General features: G+C 39.2%; 2 protein-coding genes across 2 annotated transcripts in view; one reads left to right on the forward strand and one right to left on the reverse strand.

Annotated features, from left to right (window-relative positions):
* Window positions 1–4746, forward strand: part of rtn2b (reticulon 2b) — a 7317-nt gene extending 2571 nt beyond the window's left edge. Inside the window, exons 2-7 of the mRNA XM_007546005.2 lie at window positions 262–469; window positions 611–749; window positions 2100–2169; window positions 2309–2355; window positions 2427–2485; window positions 2576–4746. Coding sequence (XP_007546067.1) covers window positions 262–469; window positions 611–749; window positions 2100–2169; window positions 2309–2355; window positions 2427–2485; window positions 2576–2678 — 626 coding nt within the window. The 3' untranslated portion in view covers window positions 2679–4746. The remainder of the gene's footprint in view (window positions 1–261; window positions 470–610; window positions 750–2099; window positions 2170–2308; window positions 2356–2426; window positions 2486–2575) is intronic.
* Window positions 4747–6575: 1829 nt separating this feature from the next.
* The window catches only part of nectin3b (nectin cell adhesion molecule 3b), a 41093-nt gene continuing 35557 nt past the window's right edge, over window positions 6576–12111 (reverse strand). Inside the window, exons 6-8 of the mRNA XM_016668367.1 lie at window positions 11546–11690; window positions 8724–8826; window positions 6576–7603 (exon numbers count right to left, since the gene is read on the reverse strand). Coding sequence (XP_016523853.1) covers window positions 7448–7603; window positions 8724–8826; window positions 11546–11690 — 404 coding nt within the window. The 3' untranslated portion in view covers window positions 6576–7447. The remainder of the gene's footprint in view (window positions 7604–8723; window positions 8827–11545; window positions 11691–12111) is intronic.

Below are 12111 nucleotides of genomic sequence, written 5' to 3' on the forward strand. Positions count from 1 at the left end.
ACTTAATGTTTGAAATTCTCCAACATTAAGTCATGTGGACTTTAAACAGACCCTCCAATGTGGCAGAAATAAAGCAGTGCTGTATAAAAACATGAATGCAAAATGTTGATGAAATCAACATTTTAAAAATCCCCAAAAAACTAAATGTTGCTTGTAATCAGGTTTTCTTTGACAAATAAAATTAGTTTGAGGGTCTGAAATATTTAAGTTTGACTACTTCTTAGAACAGTGCAGCTGATTGCAGGTAACTGTGTTTTGCAGTCATGGATCTGGTGTATTGGAGGAACATGCGGTGGACCGGTGTGGTATTTACTGGTCTGGTGATGTGCCTGGCCAGCCTCTTCCAGCTGAGCGCCATCACTGTGCTCTCTCACGTGTGCCTGGCCATCATGTGCACCACTGCCACGCTCCGTCTTTACTACAAACTACTGGAAGTGCTGCGCTGGAACCCTGGTGTTCACCCCTTCCAGTGAGTTGGTCTTCATTCGTTCTTGAATGTTCACTGGATCTCCTCCTCTACTGCAGAAATGTTCACGTTTCTCCTGATTTTGGGAAAAGGCGTCAGGATTAACGCCCTCCTTGCGTTCCACGTTTGCGATTTTGTGCCCAGGTCGTATCTGGATTACGACGGCTCTCTGACCGATGAGGAGACGGTGATGCTGGTCGAAGAGGTGGTGCTGCTGGTCGCCTTTGCCGTCACAGAGATTAAACGCCTTCTCTTCATCGAGAACGTGATAGACTCTATTAAGGTCTGAGAGTGATAATAATCAAAGATATGATAATACACACTGTATATATATGTGTATAGTGCTTTAGAACAGTGAACTTTGTCACATTTTATCATGTTAGAACATCAACCTTTGAGGTATTTTAATTATGTAACTGACCAACACAAACTAGTTTGCAATGAAGATCAGAAAAACACTTTCTGGCTGCACATGTGAAAATTGGGTAGAGGCATATCCCAAAAGATCTTTATCAGTATTTGAAGTGAAACACCACAATTTTTAGACTTTTATTAAAAAAACAAAGTGGTTATTATGTATAATTTACTTCCAAATTAGAGCCATGTGGTACTTTGTGTTGGTCTTTTATATAAAATCTTAAAACTAAAAAGGATGTGGTTGTCACGTGATAAAAAAAAAAACGATCTGTGAATACTTTTAAAATACTTTTAAAAAGATAGATTCACGAGCAAAGGTGTTGGATTTGAAAATGTTTGGCACCCTCTAGTGGTAGCAGAAAAACATTTTTAGCCTCTATATATTTTACTATAAGAGCATAATCTCACACACTCTCAAAGTCCTAAAAGCTGTTTCCGTATGTATAAATACGCTTTAACATAGAAATATAATTCATTAAGTTAGAATTCAAAATGGAATTCAAAAGACAAGAAAACATGGCATCAAAATATGAGAGCATCTACAAAGTAAGGATGGCAAGAAAATAAAAAAACTGTTAAATCTCAGTGTCTCCATAACAACCATTTTGTACACATTGTTACCTGGGTTTACAAAATACAGTATAAGGCGCTGTACGACATTTATTTAAACTTGGCAACGAGGTTAGAAAGAGAAAAACAGTGCAAATATTATATTTTTTAAAATAAATGCCAATTTATTTTTAAAAATGCTAAAAAAGAGCAAAACCTCCCACAATATGATCTATGGTGTTGGTGTATATTACACTTCTGTACTTTTAAAACTACAGGATCAGAGCTGATCACCAATCAATCAATGGGCAGTTCCAATACAGAAAATGTGATCTCCTTTATTCAAAAAATGGCCTCATTTTCTGTCTGTAAACAGCTCAACTAACAGCATGTACTCTGATGTGCAGTTTTTGAGTTTATTAAAAAAAAAATCTGTATAAATATTCCAGCCAATGCTAAATAAGATTTAAAAAAAAGAAGAAGAAAAAAACCCAACAAAACAAAAAACAAATCAATCAAAATCTGAATTCAGTCAGAAAGAACCTGATTGGTGCAGGTCTGGTTTTGTAAATTAAACTGTTTGGTTTGTGTTGGAACATCCACTTGTTTACCTTCCAGCTACATAATATCTTCTTAACGATCTAATGATTCATCTTCTGTCCCTCAGTTTGTGTTGCTCCTCTATCTGCTGACGTACGTGGGCATCGCCACCAATGGGCTGACTCTGATCATAGCTGGTGAGAAACATTAGCCAATATTTAAATAAACCAACTCCAAACTCCTGCTTCACACTTTAAACTCTCTCTCCTGATCTGGTAACAAAAGATTTATTCATCCTTGCGTTTTAGCTTGATTCTGTTTTGTTTTTGCTTCCAGCTGTGATTGCGGTTTTCTCCCTTCCTCTGTTATACAAAAAACAACAGGTAAACATTTTATTTATTTTTGTTAAAGTTAGATTTGCTTTAGGGATACTAACTTCTCGTTTTGTTGCCAGGTTCGGATAAGGAAGGTTGTCAGAGCGTTCAGAGCGTTTGTGAAGAAAATCAGAAATCTGTAAGTGACCCGCTACATAAAACACGTTGTTTTTGTGACAATAATGCCAAGCTACTGGTATCTTTCTCACTGTGCATTGCCTCGTTGCAGGTTTGACAGTTTGTATGAGATGGTGAGACCCTCTGCTGCCCCTGCCTCCAAGCCTGCACCCCCAGCTGCTCCCGCCATCAAACAGAAACCCAAGTCCAAGTAACTTTTTGGTTGCACACTGAAAGAATTTGGGATTTAGAAAGCGTTCGTCCTCTGTGGGGCCGCCGGTGGGGCTGCTCATTTCCATCTCTCCACTGTGATTGTTTATGGGAGCAAGATTTAATTGATGCCGACAGAGAAAACAAAGCTGCCATTCACACACAGAGAGGGACGGGCAGAGGATGAAGTGGGAAATGTTATTTACTGAGATGCTCTCTGTGGGCAACATTAATGTTACCAGTTTGCACTGTCAATTTCTACAAATGGTGACAAAATATACCTTCACATACATATATACAGGTTGCTTATTATCAAGCTCTAAACTTAAGTTTAAACAACTTTGGAAAAACTTAAAAAGCTAATCACACTTTGCTTAGTTAGCAAATTTATTTTAATCAGGCTCTTTTTTCTTGCTTTCATAGTCGTTTATCTTAAGAGTTCATGTAAAACAATGATTTTCAGTTAAAGCACTAAATCCGAGGGATTAGTTTAAATTATTTTGTTTAGAAAAGTGAACTTTATCGCTTCTGCTGTAACTTGTAGTTCACCGTTTGAACACCAGGAGGCAGTGCTGAAAACAATGCTGACCGTCAGATCGACTAGCTCTGATTTACCGAATAATTTCGTGAGCAAAAACAACAACAAACAAAACTGCCGGTCGAGAACATTTCGGTAAACAAACAAATCCACTTATACAAGACTTTACATTTTATATAACTCTAATTCCTGGTGCAAGATCACTTCATGTGGTCGTTTTATTTCATGTGAATATATTTATACTTCCAATGCGGTCGTTTCCATGAATATCCCACAGAAACCTTCCAGAAGAAGGACTAAAATTGTTTAAGGTTTTTTTTATTATTATTATTGTTCATAACCAACACTTCTGCTTCAGTTAGCTGCACTCATACTTTCTGATCTCGACCATCTGGATTTGTGGCGCTCCACTGGAACCCTACAGATCCAGCTGGATACCAGCTTGGATCTCAAAACACTAAAGTCTTGAACTGTTTCACATTTTGTCACGTTACAACCTGAGATTTCTGCTTGTTTTATTAGGATTTTGAGAGACAGACCAACACCAAATAGTGCATAATTGTGAAGTTGAAGGGAAACCATACAAGGTCTCACATGAGACCAGCATTGAATGCAAAATGTAAACTCCATCTCAAGGGTTACGCATGTTGGTGGCAGCATAATGATGTGGGAGTCGAGGGTGAAATCTAAAATGGATTTGTTCAAATCAAAGCATATCCATGAATGAGAATCTGTGTTAACATGTTTTTTTTTTTTTTGTCCAATCTGGCTGAGCAAAAAAAAAAAAAGCTCACATTTTGTTTCCTTTGTTGATGTCAACTATTTTAACAACCTTCTTCCACTTCAAAATAATGCACTAGTTTCTACTGATCTCTAACGTACTGTAAAACACATCGACGCTTGTGACCTGAAAATTTTCACCCGTCTAAGTTGTAAACTCACTTTTAAGTCTAGTAAATGTGGGGACTTTTCTTACTGACAGCTAGCTGCCAACACTGAGCCAGTGTGTGGGTATTTCAGTGCAATTTCCTCGTCAGAAACCTGCTTTATGCATATCAAATCAATGTGAAAACGAAGCTGCACTCAAACTATTGTGTCTTAATGAGCTTAAAATACATACAGTGTGTAGTATATATCTACATATATTCATATGTACTGCATTAACATGATCTTTTTTCTTTCTGTCATCTCTTGTGATGTGGGGATGTAGATCTGCAGACATTTCGGCTCTCGGTGTTTTCACTCGTCTCGTTTTTCCATCAGTGCTTTCCATTCAACCTGCATTTTCTTCACTTTTGGTGCCATGGAATAAATAGAAAGTCCTGAAAGTTTGTTTGTGTTAAATTGGTTTTACAGCATGTACAATTATACACTGTAAAACTTAATCGTGATTTTCTAACAATTTAATCACTGCAGATATCATCGCTGATGTGACTTTTTTTTGTTTTTGGTTTACAATATTTCTATTGGTACTTACCATTTGTATTATTTCCTACTGGAATGTTGTTCCCCAATAAAGAAAAGTATTTGCTATACAAGTGTGTTGTGCCTATAAAAAAATTCAACATGGGTCGCTGGAGCTCAGCTTTTTGTTGCAACTTCTGTGTTTAAAAGAATTGCACCTCAAGCTGAGAATAAATCTAGCTTTAATTATTAATGCAAAAATAAAAAAAATAGAAAACATACAATTTACCTTCATTTAAAGCTGCAGAAGCACATTTAACCACTAGGTGTCAATCTTGGGAAGGTGCTACTGAGCCGGAGCTGTGAGTGATCTAAGATAACACACCAAACACTTTCAACATGATTTCATTGCAGCGTCTAGCTCATTATTAGTAAATGGCCCTTTTTAAAATATTCCCAGTATTTAATAATAAAAAACATCCCTTTGTCTGGGAGCCACGGCAATGTGTTGGTGACCTTGAGATTCTTTTTCTTTTTAAAAGAGGAAAAAAGAAAAAAAAAAAAACTAGCGTCAATTCACGCTCTCTTTCATATCTTCAAGGCCAGCTTCTCTTATTGCCTTAAATTGTGACTCAGAGCTTCCATTTGTCAGTGTTTACTTAAAAAGCTCACTGAACACGCTCATGTGGAGCCGCTTGACGTTTCACAGCAGTTCAAAATCAATCACGTTTTTGACTGTTTTCTCTCTTTACGTGCCGCGTTTGTGATTTTCGTGCGTCACACCGAGACCCGGCTGGTAGAAAATGTGCATTTTAATACATGTAAATACATCACACAGGAAAATAGCTTATATTCAGCTCTTCACAGTGGATTATGTCATTGTTACAGTGGGCTGTGGAGGTCAGTAAGACCCCCCCAAACGGCACTTAGACAGGTTAGTTATTTAGAAGAACGGCACATTAAAACTCAAACTCTGATTCACTTTGACTACACAGCTGATGTCACACCTCTAGTGTCTGATAAGTAAAGGGTTAAGTTTACAGTGCCTTGAAAAAGGACCACATTTTATCACATTGCAACAAACTTTAATGTATTTTAATGAGATTCTATGTGAAAGACAATAGTAGCTCATAATTATTAAAAAATAAAAGTTTAAGTGATGCATGGTTTTTTATTATTTTTCACTAATGAAACTGACAGTTGTCATCTTGACAAGTGACATTTTCTCTATCCAGATATCAGATTTACTTTGATTTACAATCTAGAACTACAGTGATGCACGGTGGTGGTAGTATCATGATGTGGGGATGTGGGTTGGGATGTTTCCCACCCCCACACCATCTTCAAATCAGACAAAATTGCTATCAAATGTTTGTGCAGCAACATTTTTTGTTTGTGCTGCTTTGGCTTTGAAGATATTAATGAAAGTTTAAAGGTCAAAAGGTCAACCAGGTCCCCCACCCCCACTTTTATGAAATCAAAATTACCTTTAAAATTCTCATTATCTTCAAAGCCAAACACAATCTGACATTTGTGTTTTTATGTTTAAGTATTTATAGCTATTCTCCTTTTTGCATGTGCTGTTTTTATTGTTGCATTGCAGTTTTGCCTCTCCTTCCTAAACAAATGTCTCCTATGGGAGACTAATAAATTACCTTAATTTCAATAGGACAGCAGCACAAACGAAAATATTTGCTGCACAAACCAGCATGAATGTAGCACTGATTTGAAGAAGGTGGGGAACGGAAAGCCAGTCAGAGTTGGTGGAAAAAAAGACCTGAATACGGAGCAATCCCAAAAAAAACAAAAAAAAACAACATAAAGAAAAATGGTGTGGAGATCCAACAAGACAACCAACCCCCATAAATAAACAGCAAAAATGACAATAAAACGATTTAGACTGAAGCATGTTTGGCATAGACAAAGTCCAGATTGGAATCTTAGATTCAACAAGATACTGATGTGGGCAAAAAAATAAATAAAAGGGGCAAAAATATTGTCTTCTCAACATGCAGAGCTGGTAGATATGTATCCTAAAATACATCCAGTAAAAGTATCGACTCTAGGTGGCTGGACACATTTCCAGAGGCTTTGAAAACCATGTATTCACTTTGTCTTCACAATTATGAGCTACTTGGTGTAGAAACACAATAAAATATACTCAGGTTCGTGGTTGTAATCCGAGAACATGCGATTAAATTTCACTGTGTGTGAATACTTTCTCATTGCACTAGAAAAAGTTAAATCTATCCAAAGCCTACACATTCTAACACATATTTTCTATTTCCATATTCAAAAGCTCATAGATTGAATCTCACTGGATCTCTGAGGTTTGGTCTGTTTGTGAGTCTGAGTATAAATAAAATGCCACAGATTTCCATTTTAAATAATTATCCATTGTATTGTATTATAGGCGAGGTTGTTTTTTTAAAAAATGTTTAAAAAAAAAAGAAAAGCTGAATGTCTGACACAGCCAAGCCGGAGAAAAGAAAGTCTGACATTTAGGGAGCAGTACTGGCTGTTCCCCTGATTTCACTTTTGTTCTGTGCCATCCGTGGCTTTCTACAGCTACAAATTCACAGCACAGCCTATTTCAGAGAGAGCCTGGAAACGGCTCGCATCAAGAACAGGCTGTTCCCTCAACATGCCTAACTTTTTTTTTTTTTTTTTTGGAGTAATATGTAATAAAAGCTGCCTGCACAGTGAGACATTTCCCTCCGTCGCTGCCACCTGTCCTCTCCTCTCCTGCGGATTGATGGCTCGGTGAATCAGGTGAAGCACATATGCTGGGTTGCTGCTCGGGTGATTAGTGGACTGCATGTAGGAGATCTGTCACACGTAGTGCTCACGGTGGTTGATGTACACCCGGTCCGTCCCGCTTTGATGGCACACCCACTCCAGGCGGGAGTGGCGCTGCTGGGCCGACGGTGGTATGGGCCTCGCTGCTGCGGGCGGGCGCTGCTCAAACCTCTGGTCCGCTCTACGAGCCTGCAAGTCAGAATGAAGCGGGTTTGAAAAACAACATCCCAAGCAGATTTTGACTTTGTTCCCTGCACTCGTTGCTGCTCAGTTAGAGACATTTCTGGGATCAACAGAAACGTCAGAGTCTTGGCTAGAAGCTGATAAAAAGCATTTGAGTGTTTGAGTTTATCCCCATGGGCTGCAGGACAGACATCAGTGACCAGGAACCTTCACCAAAAAGATACTGTAGGGAGCTCTGGTAGTGCCAAAAAAAGTATATATTTTGGTGTTTTTTTTAAATATTTTTTTTAATTTGGGTAAAATGTGCCTCCATTTGTTATTTTTCGTCTCTTTTTTACACTGGATTTCTAAAACAATTTCTTATTGCTTAATTATAACTGGACAAAAACAACAGATGTGTATATTAAAAAAGGGTTCAAAAATAAGCAATATTAAACGTGTAAACTTAAGTGTATTACGTTTAGTAAGTAAAAACACTGAAAATCCCCAGTTTTGTAGACGGTGTCAACTTGTGTCAGCCTGTGCCAAGTGCAAATTGTCTAGATATTTTATTTTTGCTTTTACAAAAACATTTCTAAAATTTGCTGTTGTTCACCACAGATGCATCAATGCTTACACAGTAATGTCCACAAGTGAATCTATAATTTACAAAAGCTTGCAGCCTCATTTATGATATTTTTAAAAAGTTAAAATACTGGATAATGCAAGCAAAATTATTTTATGTTCTATGCTCATTTTCTCTGAAACTGTAGCAGCTGCTTACACTTTTGATTGAGTCCTCCCAAATGCTAGCTTCATTTTGATACCAAGATTATTGAAATAGTTTGCAATTCCTGAAAAAGGGTCAATTAGATTTGTATGACTCAAAAACAACTCCACATGCGAGTCTAAAAAAAGAACACGCTAAGAACACAGATTAAAAATGAATCATGCTTTATATGAAATGAGGAAAGCCATTAGGTCTCAGCACTTAAAAACCTCAGATAATGACACAACCCACTTGTCTTGTTGTTGTTGCTTTAATTATTATTATTCTGACTATTTGCTGTGACTCATCATGAGCAAACAAAGTGGTCTCTCCTCACACACGCCTCTGAGTCGGCTGCAGCGAGGTGGCGGGGTTTACCTGACACAGCCAGGCCACTTGTGATGCGTGGACTCCCAGAGGAACAGCCGGTGCTCTCTCCGAATACGGAGGCGGCGGCTTGTGAGTCGGAGGAAGGTCAATCCTTGGCAGAGAAAGGAAAAAAAGAGACATGGCAGAAAGGAGAGGATCTTTTTAATCAGAATGAATAAAACAGTCAAAGCAGAGAGTGTTTATAAAGGAAATTAACTTTTGAATCATGTTCAGGATGGCTGCTTACAGGAATAAGTTTTTAATCAAGCCGATGTTATTAAGGTTACAAATTAATAACCAGAGGTGAGAGAGAGGTGAGCGTTTTCTAGGCAAGGCTGGATGCGTTTTGGGAAATATAACGCTCAGGTTTTCTGCAGCTTGAACAAATCTGTTGAGTAAAAGGCAATTTTGTCTGATATTAGTTACCAGAGTTTGTTGTAAGTCAATAAAATTGCTCAGGTATCCCTGTCAGAGGGACAGCGGCCTCCATAAAGATAAAGGTGATGGACTCCTCCTGCACGTGGCAGTAAATCTGAAGATTTCCGACAGCTGTTCATCTGGACTCCCACGTGACGTGGACGTTACAGTCGCTCCGTTATTTCCTGAAATCCCCATCCTCCGCTAAACCAAAAACCTAGAAACTGACCTTGGCAATTCATAAAAAAGATGTCACGGCAGGCATCGATTTTTCCACCTCTGTGTGTCGCCTAGCGCTGCTTTCCCCCCTCTCGTACACAGATTACAGTCGGTGCTCTCCGTGACCTGCTGTCCTACACTCACGGCTGGGCGTGATGAAGGAGAGAGACGAGGCGTGCGTCCACTCCCGCCTCTCCTCTCCCCCACCACTTCCACCTCATTCCACTGGGACTTCCGACCACGGTCACACTTAAGATGCTAAGTTTGTCGTGGCATTGACCGCCCCGGCGTGGCACATGGCCGGACCGAGCGTTTTGTAGTGTCAGCGCGGTGATGCAGGGGTGCTGAGCTGGTCTCCATGCTGCTGGGTCCGCCTCAGACATGAACCGGAGACGTCTTTTAAATCACTTTGAGTTGTCACTGACATGATGTAGACATGAACAGAGGACAGGAAGATGTAATGGGGAGTGGGTGGGTTGTCAGTCCCATATTTATACCCATCGAAAAGTTTCTGGGTTGACATGAAATTACATGCACTCATAATTGGCAGGAATGTCATTTTATTTTGAGCTTTAAATGACGCATAAGAACCCTTTTTTTTTGCCCCGTTACATGAAGAGGGAGATTCAATCTAAACCAATCTGTGGAAAGTCCCTTAATAATTAGTGTATTTTCGTTGTACAATAAAGAAATAACTTGAATAGTCGTGATGAATAGGTAGGCTGAAAAATGTCAAGCAACTTATCATCCCCTGATCTAGAGAAATTCAAAAAGAGATCGAGAAACAGTCGATCTTTTCACCTGAAAGGTTATAAAGCCATTTATTAAACATTTTTAGACTTTCAAGACTAAATAATGAATGTCTGATTCCTAATACAAAAGGCAACATTTAGCTGGCAACACTGTTAGCTTTACGTTTGACAAGGCTAACAGAGTTAGCTATGAGCTAACAGCTGTTAAACTGTCAAATTATTAGCTAACAATTTGACAGTTTGATAGTTAACTGTTAGCTAACTGTTAGCTAACAACAGTTTGACAGTTAACTGTTAGCTAACTGTTAGCTAAAGTGAGACACTTTGCGCAAGGCTAACAGTGTCGAAAATCTGCAATCTACAGACAGACAGACTGCGGCCTTCAATTTAGTTCAAGAACAAGTCACAAAGCGCTTCTATCGACTCGGTTTCCATGAGAGGGAGTGGTGTAAAACCTAAGTACTGCCACTGGACTCTAAAGCAATCATATGTTGACCTGTCTGTGTGGATCTTTCTGGGTTTTGTGGAGAACGGTACTTGCCTGACTATGTGCAGAGGGCAAATCTTAGTGGAAGGCTATTTCTGGTGTCAATCTGTTTTTCAGGGTTTGGGGTTCTCTCCTAATGCTGCAGCATACTAAAACAATAACAATTGCCTACAGTGTTGGATCGGCCATTCCTGATCCAAAATGACAGTTCCTCTGTTCACTAAGGAACCTGGAATATCGAGACTGAACCGGAACCACAATACAGTGGTTGTTAGTCAGGACAATGGCAGTTTTATAATATCTGAGAACAGGTTAATATTTTTCCAACAGCTGGCCTACATAAGTATTTATCATTATGATCTACCCTCCTAAATCAGAGATTTCTCTGGAGTGTGTTAAAGTAATGGAAAGGAGTGAATCATCTCCAAAAGTGACATAAGGTGAGGCGCTTAGCTCTTCAGCTTAATTGTAAGCGCTGCTGTTCAGAAAATGTTCACGAGTTAATGCTGTGTCTTCATAATAAAAACGTTCCTGCTTTCTGCAAAAAGTAATGAAGGTCCACCTTCCACCTAGAAGCTCCCTGTGATTTTATTATCTATAAGAAAAAAACATGGCACAGACTCAGAAAGTGTTTCACATCAGTCACATTACTCCGAGACAGAGTGTAAATAATTTAACCCTAAAGTTCCTCTTTGCTCTTATATTAAACGTGGCAGCTGGTGGACTGCAGACACATTTGGAGCAAAAGTAGGACAAAGGCTTGGTGCCAAGACAAAGACGATCTCCCGCCCTTCAACCTGATCCCGCAGTGTTTCCTGCTCCGGGGCGCGGAGCTCTCCACAGGAGCGAGAAGTAAACCACAGCTACCAGTGGGCTCCAGTAACCCTCCAGAGGTCCCATGTCGTTATTTAACTAGCCAAGCACATTCTCCAGCATGAATTATTTGTTGGACTTACACTTTGTCGGTATAGGCCGTCGGAGGGGCTTTCCGAGCTGTGAGAATCACGATGACGAAGACGGCGATGAGGAAGAGAGCGAGGACAGCGCCCATCACAGCTCCGGCCACGGCGATGGAGTTGGACCTCTCCGCTTGAGACTGGTCTGAGACAGAGCACACACAGGCTTCCAGTGGATCAGAACGAACTAGGCACACACAGCTTCTGTCAGACCTGAAACAGACTAAAGCAGCTAGAGAACATATTTAATGTTTCTCTTTCACAAAAGCTGTACACTTTATAAACATTTGGAAACCATTTAAAAGAATATTTTGTGCACTAATCAAAAGTCTCCCTGAGGTTGTGTTGATGAAGGAGCAAGAAATATTCAAAAACAAAAAAGAAAGCTTATGAAAAAGAGATAATGCTCTAAACGTGAGTAACACAGAGAGAGCACTATGCAGAAGTTAAAACTGTGTACAACTTTAGAGTTAAATACGTTCAAAAAGCCTTAAAATAAAATTAGTTTTTATTGTGGCAGCATAACTGAATCCTGAAAACTTTGCAAAAGTTAAGCCTTTAATTTG

The sequence above is a fragment of the Poecilia formosa genome, unplaced genomic scaffold, assembly GCF_000485575.1.
Source record: "Poecilia formosa unplaced genomic scaffold, Poecilia_formosa-5.1.2 Scaffold14, whole genome shotgun sequence".
In the NCBI taxonomy this organism is placed as follows: Eukaryota; Metazoa; Chordata; class Actinopteri; order Cyprinodontiformes; family Poeciliidae; genus Poecilia; species Poecilia formosa.